The 15,447-nt window shown below is 43.3% G+C and overlaps 1 protein-coding gene across 1 annotated transcript; it reads left to right on the top strand.

The window, feature by feature from the left end:
• Positions 1–6,496: 6,496 nt before the first annotated feature.
• On the top strand, positions 6,497–14,172 carry LOC310701981 (uncharacterized protein). The gene is made up of 4 exons (XM_083493576.1): positions 6,497–6,612; positions 10,904–11,140; positions 12,848–12,951; positions 13,784–14,172. The coding sequence occupies exons 1-4, from the start codon at positions 6,531–6,533 to the stop codon at positions 13,889–13,891; spliced, it is 531 nt and encodes a 176-aa protein (XP_083349702.1). The 5' UTR covers positions 6,497–6,530; the 3' UTR covers positions 13,892–14,172.
• Positions 14,173–15,447: the final 1,275 nt, after the last annotated feature.

The raw sequence follows: 15,447 nt of genomic DNA, 5'->3' as shown, positions 1-15,447 counted from the left end.
GAACAGACTCCCACGAAAGGTGGTGGCCTCTCCTTCCTTGGAGGTTTTTAAGCAGGGGTTGGGTGGCCACCTGCCATGGATGCTTTAGCTGAGATTCCTGAATTGCAGGGGGTTGGACTAGATGACCCTCAGGGTCCCTTCCAACTTTACAGTTCTGTGATTGTAGTGTGCCTTGCATCAGTCTTCCAGCCTCTTTGTTTCCATCATCCTTCCCACTGACCAATGAGCAGTTCCGATGTCACAATCTCTGCATTTGCATATGGGAGGGAGGGGCAGCTCACTGATGCGTATTATGAAGTGCTGCATATTATGACTCTTCAGGGGTAGCATTGCTACATCACAAGAGGGGGGATATTTCCCTCACCCACCCAGCCAATCAAATAGCCGGCCCTTCACTTGAATACAAGCCACCCCAGGTGAGGACAGTACAGAGGCCTTTCTCCCTAAGAACTGAGCGTGAGAACAGGAGAGTTGGAGGCAAATGGCTGCTGTCCAGGGCGAGAAGAAGGCGGCCCAGCCTCAGAAGAAGCAGAAGTTGGCGTCTAAGAAGATCCATCCCAAACAGAAGAAGCTGCAGCTCAAGCAAGAGAAGCAGAAGCAGAAGAAAGCGGGAGCGAGGCTGGCGCACAAAGGGAAGGGCCCAGGGCCTTCCTCTAAGATGGCCCGGCAGCTTCAGCAAAAAAAGGCACCTTTGGCAACGAAGGGCAATGGAAAAGCAGCCCCCTCTGACAGGAACACTAGCAGCCATGTGCTCAACCAAGACAAGGGTGTCAAGCTGGGGAGAAACATCTGCGCCTTCAGCTGCAAGGACCTTCTGTACGAAGTGAACGAGCTCATGCGCAAGGAGCTGACGAGGCGCATGTTTGCCAACAAGCGCCGTGTCTCTCATTAACAAAACACTGGCTCCCTTACTCCCCTGGCTGGCCCAAGTCATCTCTGCAGGGGAGGAGGAGGAGGAAGAGAAGAGGCCAGCTTAAAAAGCAAAAGCAAAAAAAAGCAAAACAAAAACAAAAACAGCAGCTTTCAAAGGAAAAAAGTCCTGGCTTTCTCAACTAAGGTGGCACCAAAGAGCCCTAATTCTCTCTAAAGTAATGACTTTATGTTGCAGCTGTATTCCACATCGCCACGGTGACCTTCCCTACTGTATGAGAAGAACAAAATATTTGCTGAGAATGAGTTGAGGAGGAAACACGGCTAACACAAAAGGCCTCTCCTTTCATTAAAAAGAAAGAGATCCCCTTGCTTCGAAGACCGTTGGATTTCCCACATTGCACGTGCAAGATTTTTTTTTCTTTCAGGGAAAGAAAAAGCAGCTAGCTAATAGCATAATAATAAAACGGGATTTTAAAATTATTTTTCTGTGCATCTATTATTTGCCCTGGGAGGAAAGCTTTTACACTGGGGGTGGGAAGCAGCTGCTTCCCATCCCCAGTTTTGGGCAGGATTGTGTTCATGAGGCCCACAGCAAGAGCGCCAGGGTTGTGTTCCCCGCCCAGTGCTGTGGTCCTCATCTGGACTGGGAAGCCCCTCTGGCTGTTGTTTAAAACATATACTAAGGGAAAATTTAATCAAGATGTTTTATAGATGGTACTTAACACCTTCCAAAATAGCTAAAATGTATAAAACAAAAGCAAACCTATGTTGGAGGTGCGGTAAAGCAGCAGGGACACTTATACATATCTGGTGGACCTGGAAGTTTGGAATAGAGTAGTTGCTTTGGAAGACGATAATCAGGCATCCGCACAACATGACCAGTCCAACAAAGTGGATGTTGAAGAATCATTGCTTCAACACTGGTGATCTTTGCTTCATCCAGTACACTGATATTAGTTTGCCTGTTTTCAGAGACACCATTGAGGGAATCTTTCAAGGAGCTGGAGATTGCGTTTATAAGTGGTCCATGTTTCACAAGCATATAGTAAGGTTGGTAGTACAATAGCTTTGTAAACAAGCATTTTGGTTTCCCTGCGAATGTCCCAGTCCTCAAACACTCTGCACTTCAATCGGGAGAAAGCCGCACTTGCAGAGCTCAGGTGATGCTGGATTTCGGCATCAATGTTGGCCTTTATGGAATAACTGCCTAGGTAGGAGAAATGATCAACATTTTCCAATGTTACACCATAGAGTTGGATTTGTGGTGCTGCAGAGGGGTTATTTTGTACTTGTTGGTGCAGCACTTTGGTTTTTTGGATGTTGAGTGATAGGCCAAGCTTTTCGTAAGCTGCTGCAAAGATATTTAGGATGGTTTGGAGGTCATCCTCTGAGTGTGCGCACACTACGTTGTCATCAGCATACTGAAGCTCTATGATGGAAGTTACGGTAACCTTACTCTTTGCTTTCAGTCTGCTCAGATTCAAGAGTTTTCCATCTGTTCAATATATGATTTCTACTCCGGTCACATTAAGTTACACATTAAGTTAAGTTACTCCGGTTACATTAAGATATTTGCACAGTAATAATTTGATTAGAGGTCTTAGTTACCTGCACAAACACAAATTCCGCATCAGAGGTGTCACCAGAGGGGATGTAATTTCCTATTGCAAGCTGAATAGTGAGATTTATCATATGTGAAGATCATCATGCTCATCAGTCATGCCTGGGCCAAGGCACAGAACAGGAGTGAGAAACCTCTGACTCTCCAAGACCCCCAACTCCCATTGGCCCCAGCCAGCACAACCAATGGTCAGGCACCCACGGGCTCAAAAGCCCGTCATTGAAAAAGTCCATCAATTGGATTCCACCCTGTTTTAAAGTTTATCTCTACACCATTTATAGACTGCCCTATAATAAAAAAAAGTCCCAAGAGCTTTCTATGGACTACAGGCAGAATTTCCCTACCTCCAAGTACTATCAAAACAAGGGAGAGGGGGCTGGAACACTGGACTCCTGAAATTAGTGGGATGAAGAGAGAAGCAGAGCTGAAGGTTTAAGGGATGAAGACCAAGAGGGAAATGCCAACAGAGAGAGAGAGAGAGAGAGAGAGAGAGAGAGAGAGAGAGAGAGAGAGAGAAGGAGTTGATTTAGGGCATGGGCTAGGCATTCCAAAACATTGGGGCAGATGAGCTGGTTGGTTTGGAATACTTGGGTTTGTACCTTAATAATTTCAGAATATGAAATTATATGTTGCCCAAAAGGGAGCCCTGCTGCTGAAAGATTATTAACTGTCTGATTGTGGAATTGTTCCAGACAAGGACACTCACGCTTAAGGTATTTTTTGTTAATGATTCATGGTCTAAGTTGTGTTTTATCAACCCAAAAATACTAGGAAAGGCTTTAGAACGTGGCTGGGCCATTTTTGTTGCACCTCCTTTGGCTCGACACAAGCCCACTGAATGCTTGATATTTCCTATGGAAGTACAGGTAAACTGTAATTAGAATGTGGAGGTTTAATGTGAGTAATAATCTGCAAACAGACAAGATTGTCCTTCCCTTTTCTGTCAGTCAGGTAAGAAGGTTTGTGTGGACGGGAGGGGTTTCACAGTCTCAGTGTGGTTACAAGAGCTCAACTGAGGTCAGAGCTGCTGCAATAGGTGGATGCTATGTGCAAAATTCCAAAGCAGTGTTATCTTTAAAAAAAATAATAATGCACTGCTCCTGACACAAAAATATAGCAGGCGAAATTCTTTATTTATTTCATAAAATTTCTACATCGCTTGTTTGTAAAAATACAAAACAAAACAAAACCTCAAAGTGGCTTACAGAAAGATAACACAAGAAAACCAACCCCCCCCCCGCAACAATAGGTTAAAACAAACGCAAAGTTAAAATACTAAAATGGGTTAAAATTCACATCAATCATCCCAGCAAGCTTTATTTATTTTTTTAAGACAGCAAGTCTATTTTGAACGAGGCTGAAGAATAAGTTCCTTTGATTTACTTGGAAGGAATATTTAAGTGATAAGGCGGACAGTGTTGGGAAGTAGGGGCAGGAGAGGTGGGGAAATATTGTTAAAAAGGTGTAGTCATAGGTATATCAGTATTCAAATCTGAATTGTCAAATTGTGTTATTAGTGTTATTATAGTTTTTGTTGTATGTGTCTTTTGCGGTTGTTGTTTGTATTGAAAAAATGATTAAATATTTTTTTTTAAAAAAGTTCCTTTGGTTTATAATCCAAGACATTCGGCTAGAATCCTGCTCATAACTAGTAGATCCTGCTGAGATACATTAACCAACTATTTTGGGCTAGAACTAGAAATCTCTATAACAGAACGTTGTGGTCAGTCAGCAGCCCCCAAACTAGGCTTATCAAAACTCACTTGAGTCCCTGCAAAATTTCTCAAAATGGTTCACCTCAGGTGGAATTTCCATAATTGCTCAAAGGTTGTCTGAGGCAATAACATACCCCCCTAAGTGTCCCAATTTTCCAGGAACAGTCCCAGAATTACGAAATCCATCCCACCTTCTGATTTGATCCCTGAATGTCCTGATTTTCCCTGCCAGTGCCAAGCTCAGGGAGAAGGATAATAATAATAATAATAATAATAATAATAATAATAATAATAATTTATTATTTCTACCCCGCCCATCTGGCTGGGTTTCCCCAGCCACTCTAGGTGGCTTCCAACAGAGATTAAAAATACATTAAAACACCAGTCATTAAAAACTTCCCTAAACAGGGCTGCCTTCAGATGTCTTCTAAATGTCAGGTAGATGTTTATCTCTTTGACATCTGATACGAGGGCGTTCCACAGGGCGGGTGCCACTACCGAGAAGGCCCTCTGTCTGGTTCCCTGTAGCCTCACTTCTCGCAATGAGGGAACCGCCAGAAGGCCCTCAGTGCTGGGTCTCAGTGTCCGGGCAGAACGATGGGGGTGGAGATGCTCCTTCGGGTATACTGGGCCGAGGCCATTTAGGGCTTTAAAGGTCAACACCAACACTTTGAATTGTGCTCGGAAATAGTGCTTGTCCCAAATGATGGCGGTGGCAGCAGTGCTGGCTCCAAGGGAACATCCCATTGCCTCTCCGTGGCCTCTCCATGTCTTCCACTGATGGTCTCCTCCCTTAGGCAGCTCATAGTGGCTGCTGGAGAGCAGGTGAGGAGGAGAAGAGTCTGAGACAGCTGACGTGCCAGCTCTGAGGGGCAGGCAGAGGGCAGGGCCATCCTGGGCAGAAGGAAAGGGAGAGCAGAGCAGCAGAGTCTTTCTTCTTTCTTTCTTTCTTTCTTTCTTTCTTTCTTTCTTTCTTTCTTTCTTTCTTTCTTTCTTTCATTCATTAAAAAAAACCACTTTGTGTGTCCACATCAAATCTTGCAGACTTCCTAAAATTTATTTATTGGTGTGTGTGTTTTTTCTTTTTGTAAAGCTATTGAAGAATAAAATAAAATCAGGATTAAGGAGGTAAGGAGGTTTTCTCAGGATGGTGAAGTGTGTGTCTCACTGGTGTAGTGCTGATGACAGTCACCCTTCTTCTTGGGGGGCAGAAAAATGGAGGATCAAGGAGGCTCAGTTAGGGGGAAGTGAGAAATGTCTCCATTTTCACCTGGGGATATGTTGGAGGGTGAATCATCATCATCATCATCATCATCATCATCATCATCATCATCATCATAGCAACTCTAGTTGCAAGCTTTCAACAACAATAAAATAGCGAAAGGCTCAATCCAGTCAAGCATTGGTATAGTACCCACACATGAAGATTTCCACAGAGATGAAGAAAAGCCTGTTATTCTCTCCCCATATCACACAAATGCAGAGGCGGTCCTTCAGGAGAGGTCCTTGCAGGGAATGCAAAACCCATGCTCGCCTCCCATATCTCCAACCTGCCCTCCACCTCTGTGTCATGCCAGGTGGGGCACCTTCCATGCCAAGATGTGCCTACATTGGACTGGGTTTATAGTTTGCATTGATTTCTTAAAAAGCTGTACACTCAGTTGAGGCCTCGCTGGAGATGGAATTCCCTGCCCAGGTTGTTCTCGTCATTCTCAGAGGAACAGGTAACAAGGTAGTGGCAAGTTATTATAAAGACAGTGACTATATACAGAAAAATAATAACAGGACACCTCAGGAACATGATTTGTCATCCACAGAAACACCCATGGCTGAGTTCAGCTGGGGCTCCCTTCCAGCACACCAATTAATCACATGGATACAAACATTAATTTTTTTGTCTTGGTATAATTAAAGGCATGGGGTTTATGCTGTTCAGAGATTGCATGATCCTAGGCAACATTTTTTTTTAATCTGTCCCATCCCCACTTCTCCACTGCCTTGAAGAAATTCTTATCTGACACAAACAAATAACTGGGTTTATGATCACGCTTCACACACCCTTTTGTGTTTTTTTGTATTTTTAAAAATTTGTTACATTTGGTGACACAAAAGATACACACGCACATCTTATCTTCCTGAATGCAAAATATGACAACTGTCATGTTTTGGAACATTTCTGCCTATGTAGAGGTGTTGCCGAATTAGGGGAGAGCTCTCGCTGTTGCGATAGCATATATAAAGGAGTTAGCAAGAGTTATGGGAGAGAAGCCTGGAATACACTACAGCATTTAAGATTTACTTCTGTTCACCATTGTGCTCCCATGGAAGAGAAAAGGATGAATCCCAAGGCCGTGAAAAGGATCCTCTTTACATCTGTGGTCCTGCTTCTGTGTACAGCAGCAGGTGAGGTTCTTCACGTGCCATTTGGTGTGGCCATTTTGAAATGGGATCTTGTCGGTATTTGAGGGACCATCTTGTTGTTTCATTCTGATTTAGTTTGACAAAGCAGGGTTCCGTTTTTGTTTTTTTTAAAAAAAAGGTCCACGAAGGGACTACACGTTCTGAAGGAAACTTGGGAGCTACGTTGATTGTCTGTTATTGCTAAATTGGCGGTGGGTTAGGGAGGCAGTGGCATTTGCAGGAGAGAAGAAAAAAAGAAACTCAAAGGGCTTGAAATGAGGTTTATTCCAGGTTCTGAGACAAATCTTATTTCAAGCACCTTTGTTGCCTACAGAACAGTTCCCAAAACAACAGCCAGTGGCCTTTTCAATAGATTGCGTCTCCCAGCTCTCTCTGTGGCTCAGGGTTGCTGTGAGGAGACGAAGCTGCCATCTCTTGCCTCTTTGCACAACAGTAGATTTTACTTGGGTGTGGGCAATTTATGTCTACTCTGAATGAAGCATGTTAATAATTTGCCGCCACCACTTAGATTTCAAAATTCTAAATGAAAAATGGTGGGGACAACAACAAAAAATAGGAGTTTTGTCAAGTTTAAATGTGCCCATGTTTCCTCATCAGCATTGTTAGTGTAATGTTATTTATTGGACTGGGGAGATGCAAGATCAAATCACCCCTCATTCCAACCTATGTCAAAATAAAAAAATTCCTTCCAGTAGCACCTTAAAAACCAACTAAGTTAGTTCTTGGTATGAGCTTTCGTGTGCATGCACACTTCTTCAGATACCCAGTATTCTTCAGTATTCTTCAGATACTTCTTCAGATTCTTTCGTGCATGCACACGAAAGCTCATACCAAGAACTAACTTAGTTGGTCTTTAAGGTGCTACTGGAAGGAATTTTTTTATTTTGACTATGGCAGACCAACACGGCTACCTATCTGTAACTCCAACTTATGTGATAGATTAAGCAGAGACAAGAGGTTGTATTCAGTGAAACGCTATGGAGAATGTCTGTCAGTGCAAGCACCACAGACGGTTCTCCCCTTCTCATCCCTGCCCACACCCTAAATCTGTTGCAGAGGTTTTGTCCAACACTCGAGCAGATTTATGGAGGGTGATGGACACTTGCAGGAAGAATAAGGGGGGGGGGTTTCTGTTGTGCAATTGGAAATCCTTGTGCTGATAGAAGCCCTTTTAGGTGTGCAAAAGCAACAAGTTGGTAGATTTGTCAGTTCACCCATAACCTGTTAGACTTGGGCCCACCGTCTGTGTTGCTGATACTAAACTACACTTAAATCAGTGCAGAGTATTAAAAAAAAAAAAAAAAAGGTAAAGGACCCCTGGACGGTTAAGTCCAGTCAAAGGCCACTATGGGGTTGTGGTGCTCATCTTGCTTTCAGGCTGAGGGACCCAGTGTTTGTCCACAGACAGTTTTCCTGGTGATGTAGCCAGCAAGACTAAACTGCTTCCGGCACAATGGAACACCATGACGGAAGTCAGAGTGCATGGAAATGCCGTTTACCTTCCTGCCACATTGGTACCTATTTATCTACTTGCACTGGCGTGCTTTCACACTGCTAAGTTGGCAGGAGCTGGGACAGAGCAATGGAATCTCACTCCGTCGCAGGGATTTGAACTGCTGACCTTCCAGTCGGCAAGCCCAAGAGGCTCAGCAGTTTCCAGCAGAATATCAGAGCTTTCCTGTTCTCCAGTAGTCAGCCTTTTGTCCCTTATTAAGAAAACTCATTTCTCACGCAGTTCAGTTTAGAGTGCAAAGTGTCTGTTGTCTCACGGCACGAAACAAGCAAAAGGGTAAACTTTAAGAGATTCTGGTGCATTGTGAACTAATCTACTACAATGGAAGTCCTCCTGGTCTTGGAAGCAAAGCTTGTGAAGCTACAAGTATACAGAGAGAGCCACCAGCACTTTACTGTGCTAACTAGCTCTCCATGCTATATTGAACCATACGGCACACAACCTCCAGCTTCTCTGCTGATACTGTGCACTAAGCAAAACAACAACAAACAAAAAAACCCTTCTCAGCGAATACCTCACACTCCTGCCAATGCTCCTGAATGCACATTCCTTAGAGAAAGGGAAGGTGAGTGAAACATGCTCCAGGTATTTAGCCTTGGACTGTTTCTAAGCCACCCATTGCAGCTGGCACGCTAACTCTAAACAGAATCCAAAAGTTGAGGGTAGGCTGCTCAAGACATGGCCCCAGTGCTTGGTGCAATTTTACCCATTTTCTCCAAATTGCACCAACACAAGTGAAGGCTGAAATTGGAGAGGGGAGTGGATATGTGCGTGTTGGCCTTGTCCTCACTGCCTCCACATGCACCAGGCATGAGCACTCCCTCCCTAACCTTCTGTCACTGAAGGTGTTGGGGTTTTTTTTTAGCACATTGGCTTGCACGTGTTTAGAAGCCTCCCCATGACTGAGGATCCTGTATCCTCGTGGTTCTCCATTCCAAGATGGCTTCCAAGTGCATTCAGTTGCACACTCTAGAAGCCCCCTCAGACCTTCCCTCTCAACTCTGAAAACTGGGACTGGAGCCAGAACATGGGGCAGCCCATCCCTGCCTCTCCAAGCCCTGATTTTCAGTCCTCGCAGGGTATCTTTGAATGCTTTAAGAGGGCTATAACCCAACAAACTGAGTTATTTTCGACCACTCGCTATTTCTAATCCTGTTGCACTGAAGAGGGGTCGTTGTGAGGGGAAAATAGGACATCTCCAGTTACAGCGTTCTGATCTCCTTGGGGGTAAGGTGAACTACAAATAGATCAAAATAATGAAAGAAATGATGGTGATAATTTATCTACATAATACAGTGGTACCTCACGTTACATACACTTCAGGTTACAACAGACCTCCAGAACGAATTAAGTTCTTAACCCGAGGTACCACTGTAATGAAAAAAATGAAACAGCAGCTTGGCAAGTGTGAACATTTTTTTACAGCTTTCAAACTGACGTGTGAAAAAGCAAATGCCCTCTTCACTTTATCTTATGAACTAATAATGAATTAGGTAGGTCCATTTGGGGACGGATTGGATAAATATAAAAACATGACAGCCAGCTAACAGCAGTATCCTTAAATGCTACTCATCTCCTGACAGCCATCCAAGACTAGAAGAGGTTACCATATTTAAATTGAGGAACCACCATCTTTGCTTCTGCGCGCAAGGAACAAAGTAAGGGGGCAGGAAATGCTCAAAGCACCTACCTATATATGGGCTACATAACATCAGACTAATATTACTGTGACTCCAGGATCCTGGGCAAACAAACTGGTCAATTAATCTATATGAGCCCCAAGAACAACGTAACAAGCCCTAGACGTTTGGCAAATCTGCAACTGTTGACTAAACACACTTAGCCTCTGTTACGAAAAGGTTAGCCACATCCACTGTCAATTGCAAAGTAAGGTAGCTAACCTGTGTTTCAGTTTCACAACGTAGTGAAACTGTGTCACACATTTGTTTTTAAGTGAACACAATGAAAAGTTGCTACGGAAATGTTAGGTACAGTGGTACCTTGGTTCTCAAACACCTTGGTACTCAAACAACTTGGAACCTGAACACTGCAAACCCGGAAGTAAGTGTTCTGGTTTGCAAACATTTTTCGAAGCCAAACGTGCTCCGTTTTGAGTGTTATGCTTCTGTTTTGAGTGTTACACATCTGTTTTGAGTGCCACACTACCGTTTTGAGTATTACACTGAGGTCTGTCTGTTTGGCTATTTATTTTGTGTTTGTGTTTTTGCAGCTCTTTTTGTTTTGTTTTTGTGACTCTGTGGGACCCAGTTCAGCTATTGATTGATTGATTGATTGATTGATTGATTGTGTGACTGCAGTACATTGTTCATTGTTTTCATTTTATGGATCGATGGTCTCGTTAGATAGTAAAAGGGAAGTTTTTAACATTTAACGCTGTATTGTTTTTAATACTTTATTGGGAGCCACCCAGAGTGGCTCAGCCAGATGGGTGGGGTATAAATAATAAATTATTATTATTATTATTATTATTATTATTATTATTATTATTATTCATGTTAAATTGCCGTTTTAGGGGTTGTTTTTAAAAGTCTGGAACGGATTAATCCATTTTGCATTCCTTTCAATGGGAAAGCGCATCTTGGTTTTGGAACGCTTTGGTTTTGGAACAGACTTCCGGAACGGATTACGTTTGAGAACCAAGGTACCACTGTATCTGCAAACTAAAGTAAAAACATAAGCCCTCCCCAATGCAAATGCTTGACTTTTCTATCTCCTCTGCCTGCTGTCATTTGCTTCCAGATTCTCAAAACCATCACACAACCACACATCCCAACAACAGCACTTCTCCTGAAATTGTTGAGCTTCCAACATCCACAGCCGCTCCTGCAGCTTCCACGACTCTTCGGCCCACCCATAAAACTACACCCTACGCAACGAATGGCTTCCCCATCACCTCAGCAGATGTGCCGAATGTCACAGAAAGTGTCTCCAATACTACTCATGCACTCCTTACCTACCCCTCAGCCAATACCACTGGTAAGTCGCCAGACTGGAGAGAGTCAGAACCATTCTAAAATCATGCAGGGCTTTGACACGAGTGGTGCAAAGAACTCCCTCATTGCCCTTAAAGGGGTTGTTTTTCTTTCAAATGGTTAATATGGTAGTCGTGCCATGAAACCTGAAATGTAGCTATCTAATTTGAATGGTCCAATGGATTTATCCTGCCCGCTCACCCCTGCCTGCACTCACTCGCTGGATCATCACCTTGTCATGGTGAGTGCGCTTGAACGTTCCTATGATCCTTGTGAGCGGAGCCGTCAGGAGTCTCTGCCGCCGCCTCCATGATAATAGGCACAATTTCAAGGATGAAATCAGAGTGAAAATGACCTAAAATTCTTCATGTGATTTGCGGGCAGAGAAATGGAGAGGGAGCACAATGTGTAATCTTGGTGTGGGTGGGGAGCCAAGATCACTCATCTATTTTAGTCCATGAGGATGCTTTCAATATGGTCAAATTATTATGTTTCTGCTTACACACCTGCTGACCCTTTCTTTTGTCACTAGAGAAGCATCTGATTTCTGTGAAAGTTCTTTTAAACTGTTTTTAATATTGTGTTTTATCTGACCTAACCCGCCTTGGGATTTTAGGAAGGGATAGTAATAATAATAATATTAGTAATAGTAATAGTAATAATAATAATAATGTCACACTCACACTTTAAGAGTACTGAGTGGTTCTGTGGAAGCGTAAGATAAACATAATTCCCCCAATAAAATAAAATAAAGTAAAATGAATCAATATTAATAACTAACTGCAGTTATACTTTTGCATTTGTCCACCCTGGTTTCCCATAGAAAGCAAGGATAGGATACAGATTTTAGAAACAAACGCACGAGCAAATGATTAAATCTGAGGTGGGGAACCTTTGGCCTGCTATTGGACTACCACTCTCAGTGTCACTGAACATTGGTCTAGCCAGCTGGGGCTGATGGGAGATGGAGTCCAGCAACATAAAGACAAAGGGTAAAGGGACCCCTGACTGTTAGGTCCAGTCGTGGATGACTCTGGGGTGCTCATCTTGCTTTATTGGCCGAGGGAGCCGGCATACAGCTTCCAGGTCATGTGGCCAGCAAGACTAAGCCGCTTCTGGCGAACCAGAGCAGCGCACGGAAACGCCGTTTACCTTCCTGCTGGAGTGGTACCTATTTATCTACTTGCACTTGACGTGCTTTCGAACTGCTAGGTTGGCAGGAACAGGGACTGAACAAGGGGAGCTCACCCCGTCACAGGGATTCGAACCGCCGACCTTCTGATCGGCAAGCCCCAGGCTCTGTGGTTTAACCCACAGCGCCACCCACGTCCGGCAACATGGAGAAGGCCAAAGATTTCCCCATCCCCGGAATAAACGTCATGTTTCATTGCATCCCTTATTCTATTGGAGAGCCAGTGTGGTGTAGTGGTTAAGAGTGGTAGTCTCGTAATCTGGTGAACCAGGTTCGCGTCTCCACTCCTCCACATGCAGCTGCTGGGTGACCTTGAGCCAGTCACACTTCTCTGAAGTCTCTCAGCCTCACTCACCTCACAGAGTGTTTGCTGTGAGGGAGGAAGGGAAAAGAGAATGTTACCCGCTTTGAGACTCCCGAAGGGGAGTGAAAGGCGGGATATCAAATCCAAACTACTACTCTTCTTCTTCTTCTTCTTCTTCTTCTTCTTCTTCTTCTTCTTCTTCTTCTCCACCACAGATACTACACCTTCAGAGCCTGGATGTTTGCAGGGCTGGGCCATCTTCCTCATCTGTTTAGGTACCATAGTGACCGTGTTCCTGATGACTGGTATCCCACTGATGGTAAGTGATACTATGCACACACTACCAATCTCTCCCCCCCTTTTCTTTTTGTATAACTTTTATTAATTTTTAATTACAATAATCCATAAGAGCCACATTATCATAATACCAAATTACAATACAATTTTCAAAAGCCAATTATTCAAATACCAAATTAAACAATTTTGGGTGACTTCCCGTGTGCTGAACTTCAGGGTACAAAGTCCTTATTTCTTTCTGCTTCCATAATCTTGATTATTCCAGTTACAACAGTTCTGATCTTGATCCTTTATTTAACAGCCACTGGTTTCATGACTTTCATTCGTAACTGCATATTTAATGAATTTTATTTCTGCAAGAGGAGTTTATGTCCTGTAAATTTCTGTGTGAGGTGTTTATGTTCTCTTTGTTTATTCATTCTTCCTGTTATAATCCAACATATACAGCTCTCTGCTTCTACTTTTTCACTGTCTCTCTTCTCTGCTCTCAAGGGCTCTGTTTTTCACCGTGTCACCTGCCATCTTGTTTGTCAGAGTCAAATGAAAGGTCTGGTGTCCCGCCATAGCCCCGGGCAGATCTCCAGCTTATCTTTCCTGTCCAACACTCATTGAAACACACTACCAATCCTGACTCACTGTTGCAGGTCAAGAGGAAGTGCTGCTAACACTGGGATAGGGAATCTGTGGCTTTCCAACGTTGTTGGGGTTCCAGCCCCCATCATCCCTAGCAAACATGGCCTCTGGCCAGGGATGGTGGGAGTTGTGGTCCACAGACATTAAGAGGGACACAGCCTCTCCACCCATGTGCTACCGTATCAGTGCTAATAGCTTCTCCCCATGATTTTGCTTTCCAGCTCTACTGCTTCTTTCAGGGCCGGCGCATGCAGCAGCCCCAGCAGTGTTCCCGATATAACCGCAAAATCTATGTGGTTCCTGAGGAACAAACGCACCAGGTAGAATGAGAAGAAACAAACAAAGACAATCGGAAACCCAGGACCAAGATTCGTGGATTCTGTCCCCAGTGCTGCCACTGATATCTCTGCATTCCCAGGAGGACATTGTTTCGAATGTGTTATTTGCAATGTGGCTACAACAGAGATTGAGGCTCGCTGTTATTTTAGTACGAAACTCAGTGTACTTAAAATGAGAAAGAGAACAAGCAGATTTGGTGTGCTTGTGAGAAACTGGTGTAGCACATTTTGGAGCTGCTAGGCGCCTTAAGTTTAAGTTGGGACCCACCTGTTCCTAGCGGACATTGATACCCTGCTAGAGTCCAGGGGAATCTGTTCTTCTGATAACTTACAACTCTCCTGCCAGCAAAAACAAGCATTCAGATTACTCTATAGGACAACTCTTCTGCATTTCCTCTGGGTTCTGATGGTAGATGCAGGAGTTACAACACTAGGAACAGGGAAGGCATTATTCATGTGCCCTCCCTGAAACCTTGCTATCCTTCGAAATGCACACTTCTCTGAATTTTGTAACACAGTTCTCCAACACACACATCCCCAAAAATGTTAAAATGCATATATTAGTGTGCATGCAGATGCAGATGTTACTGAAAATAACTGGGGGGAATGCAACATTTTAGGAGAAATTGCTTGCAAAAATGTTCACACTCGGCAGAACAAAAATGTTGCGTATTAAAAAAGAATGTGCCCTACAATTTTGATTTACTTTTGTGAGGACTTTTAAAAATTCAAACAATGCAGAAATGTAGTGAACTGAAGCTGGGGGTGGGGCTTAGGGAAACCAGATTGACCAATTGGTCTCACCTTAACAAAACTCATTGGTGGGGGGAAGGAAATGCAGGAATCAAGGGAACTGTAGTAGGGGCTCTAATTTATTTCTGTAAATACCCTTTGCCAGATTACGTCCACACCTCTGCCACATGTGAAATGTTGTACTTAAACTGTTGCATCCTCTCCAGCACAATGGTGGGGTTGTTTTTATTAATAAACCTGTACGGTATCTAATGCTATTGGTGTAATAATTTAAATTCATTTTCTTGCATACAAGTTCTTACTGGATTTAGTGGGCTCTTTCAGCCTACAAATTATTCCAATCCACCTCTGCAATCTCTATCGCTAGATCAGATTCCCATTGTTGTTTCACAGAACTGCATCCTCCAGTTGTTGACTTGTTAACTTCTTTGATGAAGAAAAAAAGAGGAACATTCGTTTGTATGTAAAATCACATTTTCAAAGAATGTTAAAGGTCTTGTGGCACATGCTTTAACTTCAGAATTTGATATTAAACACCATTTGATGAACATAAAACCATTTTACTGGGCCCTGAAAAGCAACTGATGCAATAAAAATTCAGTTGCCTTCAGCCATGAGCTTAGCAGATAGCCTTGGGTATCTTCTCTTCCTCACAGGAACGCTGTATGGCTAAAATGAAACCTAGGTTCTTGTTTACTTGGCAGAAGCATGCACTGGGGGGGGGGGGAGATGTCTTTTTTCAAAAAAATATTTATTACAAAATAATTAACATAGAACATAAACAAAATGAAAAA

Source organism: Podarcis liolepis, assembly GCF_965112155.1.
Source record: "Podarcis liolepis genome assembly, chromosome: 2".
NCBI classification, from domain to species: Eukaryota; Metazoa; Chordata; class Lepidosauria; order Squamata; family Lacertidae; genus Podarcis; species Podarcis liolepis.
The sequence above is the reverse complement of the archived record's forward strand: the minus strand, read 5'-3'. Positions and strand labels throughout refer to the sequence as shown.